Source organism: Eupeodes corollae, chromosome 3, assembly GCF_945859685.1.
Source record: "Eupeodes corollae chromosome 3, idEupCoro1.1, whole genome shotgun sequence".
NCBI classification, from domain to species: domain Eukaryota; kingdom Metazoa; phylum Arthropoda; class Insecta; order Diptera; family Syrphidae; genus Eupeodes; species Eupeodes corollae.
In genome coordinates this window covers 25914878-25927953 of record NC_079149.1, presented here as the reverse complement: position 1 = coordinate 25927953, position 13076 = coordinate 25914878, and the positions used below count along the sequence as shown (strand labels likewise).

General features: G+C 33.0%; 1 protein-coding gene across 15 annotated transcripts in view; it reads left to right on the top strand.

The window, feature by feature from the left end:
* Positions 1-13076, top strand: part of LOC129951746 (septin-7) — a 191103-nt gene that overhangs the window by 128073 nt on the left and 49954 nt on the right. The window contains exon 1 of one of the 15 annotated variants that reach the window (XM_056064067.1): positions 11162-11762. The exons of the other annotated variants lie outside the window; for them this stretch is intronic. Coding sequence (XP_055920042.1) covers positions 11607-11762 — 156 coding nt within the window. The 5' untranslated portion in view covers positions 11162-11606. Of the gene's footprint in view, positions 1-11161; positions 11763-13076 lie in introns of those variants that run through there. 15 annotated transcript variants of the gene reach the window in all.

Below are 13076 nucleotides of genomic sequence, written 5' to 3'. Positions count from 1 at the left end.
TATCTGAATAAGGACATTTTATAAGGTGTCAGAGCTAACGTGTATCTATAGATACACAAGCGATGAATTAAATTTATGAAATGATTCGTTCTCCTTCCTTAATTGCAACACTACCGCTCCGGCCGCACTACCGCACCACTGCAGTATTATAGGTGTATGAGGCGGACGCGACGATGGACCCAACCCGATCGACCCGTATATCGCTATAGTGGATCCTGTTTTGGTTTAGAAAGGTCTGCAATTGGCACCTTAGTCTTCTTTTTTTTCTCGGTCTTCAAACTTGGTGTACCTTCTCGTATGCAGTGCATATAAAATCTCTTTGCAGTGCATAATATAATAACGACCAAAGTGAAACTTTTGAATCTTACAACTTACGACTTTTCTTATACCCTACGCAATTTATATCTCTACCGGTTTATTATTTAAAATTTAGTTTTGTATCTTTTTTTGTTTTTGATCATATTTCTCTGTGGCGTGTACGTCTTCCTGATACTTCCTTTTTAGTGGAGAAGAACGAGATACAGATACCCAATACCCCCACGCTCAAAAAGTATCTGATGTAGTCTAGAGCTCTTCTTTATACTTTTTGTTTTGTTTTGCATCATAGGCATTTAGCAGGATTGCATTGCAAACCAATTTTCTTATTCGTAAAAAAGTTGGAAAATAAAATAGTCTATTAATAGAATCATAATGTTGGATGGAATGTTGAATATCAGGAACGTATTTATACACTGAAAGAAATTAGGATGACGATGACATTGATACTGTTGGTTTTAAGGTCAATTGGTTTAAATTGAAGGCTACAGAACCTTTTTGTGATTTTGTAAAGTAGATATTTGACTATATCAGGCGAATCTCCAATATGACCTCGATACTTTTACAAAATGTATCCTCTAGGTCCTATCCTATCTTTCATGTAGCTCAAACAAAAAGATATCTTGGTGGCCAATTCTGACCAACTCTTCGAGAAACTGTTTTGTTGCTTGGTGTGGATGTCTTTTTTTGAATTAAAGTAAACTCAGTCACTTTCTCTATCAGAACTCTTAATTATAAGTCGGTGGTGCAATTCATAGTAATAGATGCACCAACTTCAAATTAGTAAGGTCAAATCACACCTCCATGACCAGCTCAAAAAGCTGCATCAACCAATAACAAGTTGAAAAAGCTTTTGAACAATCATTCTTGGCTTTTTGTTGCTCCAAATACAATCCGCTTAGTAACGTAAACCTCGGAGACGAAAAATGGGCTTATCAACAAAGATGATTTTTCGATGAGGTTCCATCAATGATGTGCGACGTTGTCCAGCTTGAGTTCTTGTGTTAACTGAACTCTCAAATCCTTATATAATAAGTCTTTATGGAAGATATGTTGTAATGTCGCTTTTGAAAGGCCTTTTTCTAACTAGCAATTAACTATCCTGCGTTTTCGTCAAAACTACGAGCTATGTCAGCAATATTTTCAGCTATCAGCAAGCTCAATCCAGATTTTCATTCGTTCGGTAATTTATTTATTTAGAATAAATTGACAAAATGGAAGATAGCCTTATAACGGATCCCAGACGCCTTTAAAAATCTATAAACATGCAAAGTAAATCCGATGATTTCCCTTTCCCCATTAAAATTTCACCATATTACAAACCTTTTTGTCTGATTCTTCAGCCAATCTAAGAACCTGACCATAGTTTTTTTTATTACTTAAAAGATACCACATGCCCTCCCTTAACCAAATCGAAATAGGTGATGATATTATTGACAGAAAATTAAGTCTACTTAAAGATGATTTCTCTCTTGATCCGGAGCGTTTGCCTGGAATTTTAGTTAAAAAGTGTACAAGCTCCCTTTGTAAACCTCTCTCGGTACAGTACTGTTTCGCCTTTCTATATCTCAAGCTATCTTCCCAAAGCTTTGGAAAGATTCCTTTATTTTTCCTTTTCATAAAAAAGGATCAACAAATTATGTTATGAACTACAAGCCCAAAGTCAAGATTTCTTCAATTCCCAAGCTCTTCGAAAGCATTTTCTACGAATCTCTCTATTTTCATTGTAGTCCTATTTTCCTTCCTATAAACATGGCTTCTTAAAAGGTAGATTTACTACAACCAATCGTACCAAATTAGTGTCTAAAACTCGAAAAACCGAATTAGAGGAAAGGAATTAAGTGGACGTTATTACTACAGACTTTAGTAAAGCCTTTGATAAATTCAGTCACCAAATTATTTATCTTAAACTTAAAGGCCTTGATCCCCCTTTTTTATTTCTTAGCTCAGATCGTACCTTGAGAACCGCCGACATAGAATTGTTTTGAGGTTCTCAATCTCCGATTCCATTTATCTATGCAATATCAGGAGTCCCTCAAGGGAGCCACCTTGGTCCTTTATTATTTGTTTTAACTATCAACAACGTTATTAATGTCATTGATAATTATGCAACTGTCTCGATTAACGCTGATGACGACATGAAATTAACAAAGGTGTTTTCTACTCCATCCGATTCTGTCTTACTCCAAAATATCTTGACTCATTTCAGACTTGTTGCTACAAAAATTTCTTAGAACACAATGTAGCTAAATGCCAATTTATAACATTTCTCCAAAAGAATTCTAGGTGTTCCATTCGCGACCTAGAACTTATTTGCGACACTCAGTTAAATTTTCGAGCCCATTTGTATTATATTTTTAACAAGGCCAATTCATCTCTTGGCTTCATCAAACGAATCTTAAGAATTCTAGAAGCCCTATATCACTAAATCCCTTTATACCACCTTTGTTAGAACTCTCCTTGAATACGCTAGTCAAGTGTGGTCTCCCCATTTGAACACTCACTCTCCAAGAAGAAGATCGCTTAAAACTTATTAATCTCTAAACCCTCCAAAAACGCCGCGAAGTTGCTGATGTTCCCTATCTACACCAGCTTTTAGCAGGTACCAAAGACTCACCGTTTCTTCTTGAAAAGATTCCTATTTATACTAATCCAAGAAACTTTGAACAAACCCCTCTCTTTCAGCATTTAGCAGGTACCAAGGACTCACCGTTTCCTTCAAAAAAGATTTCTATTTATACTAATCCAAGAAACTTCAGACAAGTCCCTCTCTTTCAGCCTTTAGCAGGTATCAAAGCCTCACCGTTTTTTTCTAAAAACGATTCCTATTTATACTAATCCAAGAGACTTCAGACAAGTCCCTCTCTTTCGCCTTCCTCATCACCATACAAATGTTGGCCTTTTTAAAGCTATTACAATAATACTGCCAATAGCTAATAATAAAAACAGTTTTAAGTCTAGCTTAAGTCCTTTTTTATTTGTTTATAGGCTGCATTAAGCGTATTTAAGTAAATATTCAATTCTTTTTTCAAAAGCCTTAAATTTATACAAAATGTGTTTTTTTCGAAAACGGAAACGTGCGAACTGTGACTTCAAATTCTACACCATATTTGTAGTTAATTTCAAAAATTTGAACTTCGGTACGAAAGTTTCTCAGTTAACCAAAAATTTAGTACCACAAGAAAAACGAATCAGATGATCAGTTGAAACATATGTAATTCTAGTATTACTTTACTTTAGTTAGCGCTACAATGCCTCTTCAAGTAATAGATCTCTAGCTTACTGTCTCCAGTTTCGAATACCAAGCTGACTCGTGTCGGCCTCAACTTGATCACTCCACCGGAGATGAGGTCTGCCTCTGCTTAAAGTTCCCTCAGGCTTGGAGTTCAATACCCTACGGGCTGGATCTTCGAAGTTTATTCACTCAACATTCGCCCTAGCAATCTTAATCGTTGAAGACGTATTTTTTTGACCAGTGGCAAGTCGCTCGTATAGGTCGTGGTTGTATCTTCTCCACCAATTATTATTTTGCCTGTCGACACAAACCGGTCTATTTATCGTACGTAGAACCTTCCTCTCGAAGAAACCAATAGATCCTCCATCCACATGGGAAAGAGTCCATGCTTTTGCGCCATAAAGTAAGACTTTGATGATTAAGGATTTGACAATGTCTCCTTGGTACTTCGCGATATTGCCTTATTCCTCAATTGCTTACTTATCCCACAAAAAAAGCGATTAGCAAGAGTAATTTTACTTTTGAATTCAGCACTGATATTATTGATAATTTGGTATTACGGTATCAAAATGACGTCGTATTTAAAATGTCAAAAGATGACAGCTTCAAAAGTGAAAGATGATCAAAAACCGAGTTATTTAAAATGAAACATCCTATTGGAAAACCTTATATAAGATTGATTTGTTACCGAATTATCGTTGCTTTTTTTAACATTTATGTACAAATTGACTGTTTCTTTCTAAGATATTGTTCTAATTTGTTAACAACTTTACAAAATTGTGTACAATGCAGTTTGTGCGTGTATTTTTTAAACTTTAACATGAAATTTTCTTTCATCAAAGAAAAGTCAATTTGTGTTACAGCTTATTTTGTGTTTCGGTTGTTCTTAATTCCTAATATCAATCTAATTGCAATTTAGCAACTTAGTTAAAAGAAGAAACACACGTAATCTTTCGGTATTTAAACCAGATTTTTGTTTTTCTTTGAATTTCTTATCTCTTGGAATATTCGAAGTTAGTGGTGGCGGAGGATTTAATTGTTTGTGCGTGGTGGTGGTTGTTTAATTAAGCTTAGAAAAACCACATAGTTAGTCTCAAAGAAATAAAAAAGTGAAAGTCAACCTAAACACACACAAAAAAAAGACAAAAACACATGTAATCTCATTAAATTCGCATTAAAAAAAAAGAAAAGGCACCTACTTTAATTACTAAAATGATATTAACACACAAAATGTATAAGAACAAAAAGTAAGAAGCATGTGGTTTGGTCTTATTTACTATGGATGCGGAGCTTATAAGAAATTTGGACAAAAAAAAATCCAAAAAATATAACGTTGTTAAATTAATCTTCTATGAAGTCTTTAATTTCTTAATTTAAAAAAAATTCAATTATAGTTGAAATATCAAAAATATGTTTTTGAAACTCAAACAGAGGTTTGAAGGTCGAATTTTCTAAAATATAAAAGATACCCGCTAATATTTCATAGAATTTTTATTTCAGACGGAGAGGTGTCTAATATTTAGGGACAATACATTATCCATCGGCTTGCATTACTTTAAACCTGAAGTAAGAAATAAACCTAAGTTGGCTTACAAATGGTTTTAAATATTTTTAAGTTTTAAAAACTAATCAAGAAATTGAATAAGAGAAAAATATGGGTTTTAGAAAGAAAGCATAAGAAAGAAAAAAAATAGCACAAACCGCCTAAGTCAACTTAAGAGCTTTCGATTTCATTGATGTAGGGTTATACATTAACAGAATTGCATTTAATGTTGCAGGGCATCACCAATCCCCAAAACAATTTCTTGGAAATGCCACTGAAATTTTAACTTTTCTACTTATTGAAGTCATTAAAAAGCCATTATCATTTAGTTAGTTTCAAATAAAAGTGTTGTTTACATATTAGAGGGAGGTTTAATTTTCCTCAACTGTTTTAAATCTATGCAAGGTTCCTGTCGAGACAAGGTGATAATGGGTTTTAAACTACTTTAATAAATTTTTATGCACACACAGAAATGCGTCTAATAATAAACTATACTGAAGCTTTTATACAACAACCCCAACCCCCCTCCCCCCGGATAATACATGCATGAATAGTGTATGTACCAAATAAAAAACGCTCCTACGGATTCTGTCACATATAATAAAAAGTAATTCAAACTTACACCAAAATTGCTAAATATTTATTAAAAGCCTGTTGGCCCTGTAAAGCGAATTCAAAACTTAACGAAATCTTAATATTTGCAAAGTTAAGTACTTTTATTTATTGATTTTGAAAGGTCGTTGTCCATTTTTGACGTGGGGACAATTCATGATTGCGCAAACATATTTATCGCTCCAAAAGAAAAAACTTACAATTGTATTCCAATTTTATCGCACGAGTTGGCCAATGTTGCTGAATTTTATGAAATTCCAAATAAAGAAAAGCGTTTGGTCAACAAAATATCGCTTAGATATTCAAATTGTCATATCGTCCAAAAAATGTTCAGAAAAACTTACCACAAAGCCCAAAACCAATGTCATATTGTCAAAAAACAATATTAAAACATCTTAACTTTCAAATTACTAATTGACGTATCGGCCAAAAGATGTCATGTGTTTCAACATTCGGAGATTCTAACAAATTTGTATGTTTATTTTGGGCACTACGATATTTTGAGCTTAAAATTGTATACTTTTGGCTAAGAAAACATTAAAACAAAATTTGAAACATCAAGAAAGTGTAAAAAAATATGTTTGGCCTTAAAGCACTTTTAGAAAGCGAAATAAGGCAAATTTTAAAAGTGAAATAAAACCAGATGGACCCAGGATTTTGTCATTTAAGCAGTTTGATATGTTTGAGGGCATGCTTCCCCCTGCAACCCCCCGCTTGGGCTCACTATAGAATTTGTTTACAAAGTTTCTTTGCATGTAAGAAATCCGGATTTTAAGAAACTTTGCAAACACACAACCTTGCACCTACCCAAATTCTATAGTAAGTCCTAGCAGGGTTGCAGGTGGCCATCATGCCCCCCTTCTTTTAGGCGTTATGACATTTTTAACTATGGGCGTTACAACATTGAAAGTTGTTTTGGGTGATATGACATTTTATTTGGAGTTTGTGAGTAATTTAATTTGTGACGTTTTTTAATTGTTTATATTGTTTAAGACGTCCTTCTTTTTGGGCTTCATGTCATGTTATGATTTGGATTTTTTTGGAACATAAGAACCGGTAAATATCATAATCGTCATAATAAAAATAAATTTCACAAATTTCACCCCTACGCTATAAAACTAAAATTTTAAATTAAAAATTCTTTTAAGTAAACTGGACACTAACAATTTGGACGTTCTTTTATTAACTTCCCATAGGAAGTTATTGTAATGGGTCCGATTTGTCAAATTGAAAATTTTGACATTTCTCGACGTTTCAAGGTCCCTAGAGTCGACATAAAAGATTTTTAGAAAGATGTCTGTGCGTGCGTGTGTACGTACGTTCGTACGTTCGCGACGTTTTTTTCGTCGTCCATAGCTCAAGAACCAGAAGCTATATCGACTTCAAATAAATTTTGTTAAACAGATAATAAGGCAGAAAGGGCTCTCAAGCAAATTGCGTGGGTGGTTTTCTTACCATAGCAATTTGAAAAAATGGTGAACATTTTGGTTAACCCTAAATATCTTACGAACCAAAAACGCTAGAGGCTTGAATTAAAGTTTTATATAATATATTTTAACGTGATATAAAGGAAATATATTTTTTGAAAAAATCCATTTAACTTTTTTTTTTATAAATCAAAAAAAAACTGGAAAAAAAATTTGTCACCTCCAAAATTTTACAACTAAAATATGATTTCATCTCCAAAACAATTTTGTGTAACGAAGAATAAAGTTTTTGATATCTGATTAAATTTTGAGAAAAATCGAATTGACAGTTTTTTTTATAAAAAATAAAAATCTAAAAAAAACATTACTCAAAGTTGGTAAAAATTGAATATCGATTCAAATACCTTTTCAAAAACTTGAAAGTTAGGCTTCAAACTTATTTTATCTTATAGAAAATATTGTTTTTAACATTCTGCAAAATTTTGAGAAAAATTGAATTGACAGTTTTTACAAAAATTAAAAACCTAAACAAAATTAATAAAAGTTGGTAAAAATTGATTTTCGACTCAAATATCTTTTCAAAACTTTGAGATATTGGCTTTAATTTACTTTTATCTTTAACAATATTTTTTGTTTTCAACATTCAGTAAAATTTTGAAAAAAATTGAATTGACAGTTTTTTTACAAAAAATAAAAACCTAAAAAAAAAATTAATAAAAGTTGGTAAAAATTTATTTTCGACTCAAATATCTTTTCAAAAATTTGGAATATTGGCTTCAAACTAATTTTATTTTACAGAAAATATTTTTTTCGATATTCAGTAATTTTTATATACAATCCAACAGTCCGTTTTTTCATAAAATATAAAATCTACAAAAAATAGTACGAAAATTTGGTAAAAATTAATACGAGTACATATAGACAAACTTTTAAGCAAGTCAAAAGACAGACGGGATTTGAAGTTATCAGTGTGGTTCGCATCCCAGCCTCTTTTTTAAAATTTATTTGCAAGTTCGACATTCGCTTTGACTTCTTTAGTGATTTTTTTGGGCTTTGCGACCAATTTTGGGCTTTATGACACTTAGAGTGTTACGGTTTTGGACGAAAAGTCCTTTCGGCCTTAGATCTAAGTAATAAATACTAAACATGTTGATAGAGTCTAAAAAATCTCTTAGTTTCATTTTGATGCTTATGTTCAAAATTTTATTTAATTTTCCTTAAAAATCCACAATCTAATCTCAACTAAATTTAAGTAAACTATTGAACACATTTTTAAGAAAAAATACTAACTTCAAAATAAAACTTACCTGAACATTTGAGACTTGAATCTTAACTAAAAAACCATTTAACCTAAAACTTAAAGAAAAAAATCAAAAAAATATTTTCAATTGCATTTTAAAAAATACTCAATATATTTTAAAAATGTTGTGATTAAGTGTTGTGTCTTCATACATATATCACGTTTCAATGCAAGATTGGTTACTTCTTTTTATCACGACTTATACCTAGAACAGAATGTATGGCACAGTGGGACATAAATCATTTGTAAACATTGAATATTTTTTCTTACTAGAAGAACAAAAAAAAACAGAAAGTTTAGAGTTTTGTGAACTCTGTTTCAAAATCGAGCAAAGAGAATCCTTTTTCAGCCGGACTTCACGAATTTTGAATATTGCTTTCCCAATTATTGTTCAAACATTCAACACTAATGCACATCAGTATATCTTCTTTCTTAACCTAATTTCTGTCTGCTCGCACTGCATTTAAAATTAAGGGGTTTTCATAACCCCTTTATTGCTCGATTTTCAAGATACAAAGTAAACTATTTCCGTGAACAAATCAGGTTCGTAAAGTTATAGAATGGTTCGAAATACGAAGCCTCTTTTTGTGCTTAATAATTTTAGTTATATTCCTCTCAAACTTTAAGTATGCTGAGCTTGATGAGATTAGGGCACTAAATTATCATAAAAAGGACCCGAAACTGCTGCATCATTCAAATTTTGAAATCACAATCAATTGGTTATCAGCCTTACGGGCCCTGTAAAATTAATCAGTAGCTAAAAATATATAAATTAGGTGGAGCAACAGTCTATGAAGAACCAGGCCTAGTGACTTACAACTCTCAACCATTCCTGTGTGCAAGTACTCTTGTCAGGGATGGAGGGACCTACAGTTTTTATGCCGAATCCGAACTGCTAATTTGAAAAAGCAATTTCCATGACAAGAATTATTTGGCTTCTTTCACACGTGATGGTTGCGTCCGTACGGTTTAAATCCGTACGGTTTTTATCCGTGAGCCATTAACAAAATTAAATAAAGCTTTCACACCTGACGGAGACGGCTATTTTTCCGTACGTACGATTTAAAACAGCCGTCTCAACGACTGAAATATACGGCGATCGTGTCGTCGCCGTCTTATCAGTGGCGTACGTGACTACGCGACCGCATTCACAAAAGACGATTTTTATTCGTCTGCCGTCCGTTCTTGTGGCCACTTGTACTAAAGAAAAATATCTACGAGTAAATTGTAACCAAACGCAGATGATTCACGGGTAAAATACGTTATGTGTGAAAAGAAAGTCCGTACGGAAAAAAAACCGTACGGATTTTAAACGTACGGACGAAATCGTCTTGTGTAAAAAAGGTCTTTAGGAGGATTTGTCAATTCCTCGCATTAGGCAGTACCCGTGAAAAAAGTTAGGTAGCACAGGTAGGCATTGAACCCACGACCCCTTGCACGACAGTCCAACGCACGGGTGCTACCAATAGCTAATTTAAACATACTTTTTTTAGACCACGAATTCACAATATGTAACGTCAAACTGTTCAATGCATTCAATGTAAGCTGAGCTTTAGTCGTCTCATACTTAAAAATTTCTGTTTTTATATTGCAATTTTTTTCATAAATTCAGTTTTGTCTAATCTTCCAAAGAAACTCTCCCACTGTAAATAGTTTTTTTTTTGTCTTATCTAACTTATATGACGTTTTTATTTTCTTTTGTTCTTTTTATTATTGAATTACCTAATTTCAAACGTCACTCAAAGAAAATAATGCAAGTCATCAAACCATCACACGATATTATCTTTTCAAAAGAACACAGACATTTGTGCGCTACAACCCCTTCTCTTTTATTCATTGACAACATTTCTCACCGTGTATCTTATGGATACATGTGTAAATACTCCTACCTTGTAGATACCTTTTCTCGTATCTGAGTATGACTTTTCCAAGTCATGTTTTTGTTTTCAACCTTCCTTATTTGTTTTTGAAATTTTCTGTTTTCCCCTTTAAAAACGTACCTCTCTCTGAAGATGAGTGAGCTATTTACGAAGGGAAAATCTTTGAAGTCTGTCTTACTGTCTATAAAAAAAAAGTTGTGTATAATTTCAGTCAATAGAAAAAATTCCATACTCCAAAACTAGATACCAGGTACCTTTTATACACACACCTTTTCTCTCTATCGGAATCTTTTGTCTTGTTTATGAATCACTCAATTTATCCTAAACTTATCAGAGGCTAGGCATGACTTGCCTATCGCACAAGTTGCACCTATCCCTATAAGTAGATATATCGAACGAAGGCTGATATACAGCTGCTGAGTTGATATCAGATAAGGTAAAGAAAGAGCTTTCACTCACCACCCCCTGCCCCTCCCTATCGACCCTCCTCTTCGACTTTTCTACCTCGATCTAGATTGATGGATGGTTTTTTTTTGTCGTCTTCTTCTACGATCGAAGTCTGTCTAGTATAAGAGAATGAGGCTTCAGCGATACAAGTTTTAAAAACTCACTCATTTATTTAACCAACTCACCTCATCTAGGTTCAGTTGGTTTGCGCGTTGCGCCCGAAGCCACCGACCGGGCCACCCACCAAATGATTCACAGAAAACTCTCGCACAAGCTCAGAGCCTCCTCGCAGAGAGCTGACAGACTGGTTCAACAACGCTATGACTGCTCTGAGGTAAAACAAACAAAAAAGTCCACCACAGCCACCACCACCAAAACTCAAACCAAAACAACAACAAGAACGAAATTCAAGCCCGCTCAATATAGAGCGAAGACCAAACGCGCGGGACCAGTTAAACGGTTTTTGTGGCTTTTTAGTAACGATCCACAGTTGATTTCGTTCGTTTAGTCTTTTGGTGCGTTGCGTGCATTGTAAGCGAAAAAACTTCGCGCCCTGCATTTTGTTTTTGTTGTTGTTTTTTTTTTTATTTGTCCGCTTGTTTTGAGTGAATTTAATGAGTGTTGTTTAACATTGATATTGAAATCGAGCTTTTATTATTGTTTTTGATTTAATTAATTATTTTATTTACTGATTGTTGTTTTATGAAAAAAAGAGAGAAAATAATTACCTGCAGTTTTAATTATTGTCTGTCATTGAGTGAAACAAAAACAATTAAGTGTATCGGCCCGGTCGTCCCTGTCCCGTCGCGTCGTCAGAGTCAGAGTCCAGAACAATAAAAAACAAACTATGAGTAGTTATTCATTTAACAATCCAAGTCGTGTAACTCAATTGCAGAGCTATTTCGCTGATAAGATACGCTCTAATGATGATTTTACTCGCAACACCTTAGGTGGCAGTAGCAGTAGTAAATATTCTTTTAACCGAATCACAGATAACAATCGAGTGAGTTTCTTTAATAAATAAAGTTCTTAAATTAACTAAAAAATAATTCAAAATTTTAAGATAAAGATTTGCATATTCATTAAAGTTAATTGTGGTTTTTCGAAAAATTTTGGGTTTTCTTTTTAATTTCAATATGAGTGAAGTGAAGTGGAAAAAAGGGTGTTTTTTCCTGAGAACGGTATACACATTTTTAAATTTACTGAAGTTAACGTCTTCTGCTGATTTAAATTTCATAGTACTTGTAAAATGGTCATAATTGTATTGTAAAACAGAAAAAAAGTTACCTACATGACAAGAATTTCAATGTGAAGTGCAATTTGACAGATCGTTTTTTTTTGACATTTCCTAGTATTTGAGATACTCTTATAAATAATGCGTGTTTTTTGTGTATCGAAGTGAAAATTGTTATACGTACAATGTACATATTCAAAACAAAAATTCCAGATTAGTTTACTGTCTCTTATAACCAAGTATTCCCGATTTTGACGGGTGTCAAATCAAATAGTATTGTGTGAATTTGTGAAATAACAAAGAGCAATGGCGCCAAAATCATTGCAAGTGCATTGTACAAGGTGTGCTAGATCGAAACAGTCATGTGTAGTTAATTTCTGTAGAAACTTTAGTCCAAACAATCTTTTGCTTGTAAAAGTTTATACATTTCGCAGTTTTAGGTTGGTAGCGCATGAATTTGGAATTTGACACCTGTCAAACTCAGCTGTCATAATATTAGTAAAATGTTTGCCATTTAGATACTCAATATCTAAGAACGCGTTATTTAATTTGAAACTCCCTACAAAAGTGTTGAATCAAAAAATCGTTCACCCGTAATGTTTTTTTTCATCCAAATTCTAAAAAACTATCAGTAATTATACTCGAACAAGAATTCACTGCGAATTGAGAGTTGACAGTTTAAAAAAAGGCTTGTTTTAAAAATAGAGAGTGAAATCTAAACCTTCGGTTTTTCTTGAACATACAACTCAAAAAGTAACTAGAGGAAGTAGCATCCGCTTTGTCCTTAGAAGTACAATATCTTGGAATTGATCTGTTTACCTTTGATACAATGAACTGTCATACTAAACATTAACTTAATGGAATAGTTCTTGACACCTATAGTGACAGTTAAATAATTTTCTTTAGTTCTTGTTTGTGCTTTCATTGTAAAAACCACCTTTTACTTCGATAATCAACTTAGTTTTTTTTTTTTTATAAACAACAACATTTTATTTGTGAATATAATTTGACAGATCAATTTTTGATAAGTTGAATTGTTGACATTTGACGTTTTGTGATTGTTATTTTTTAATTTTAATGGAA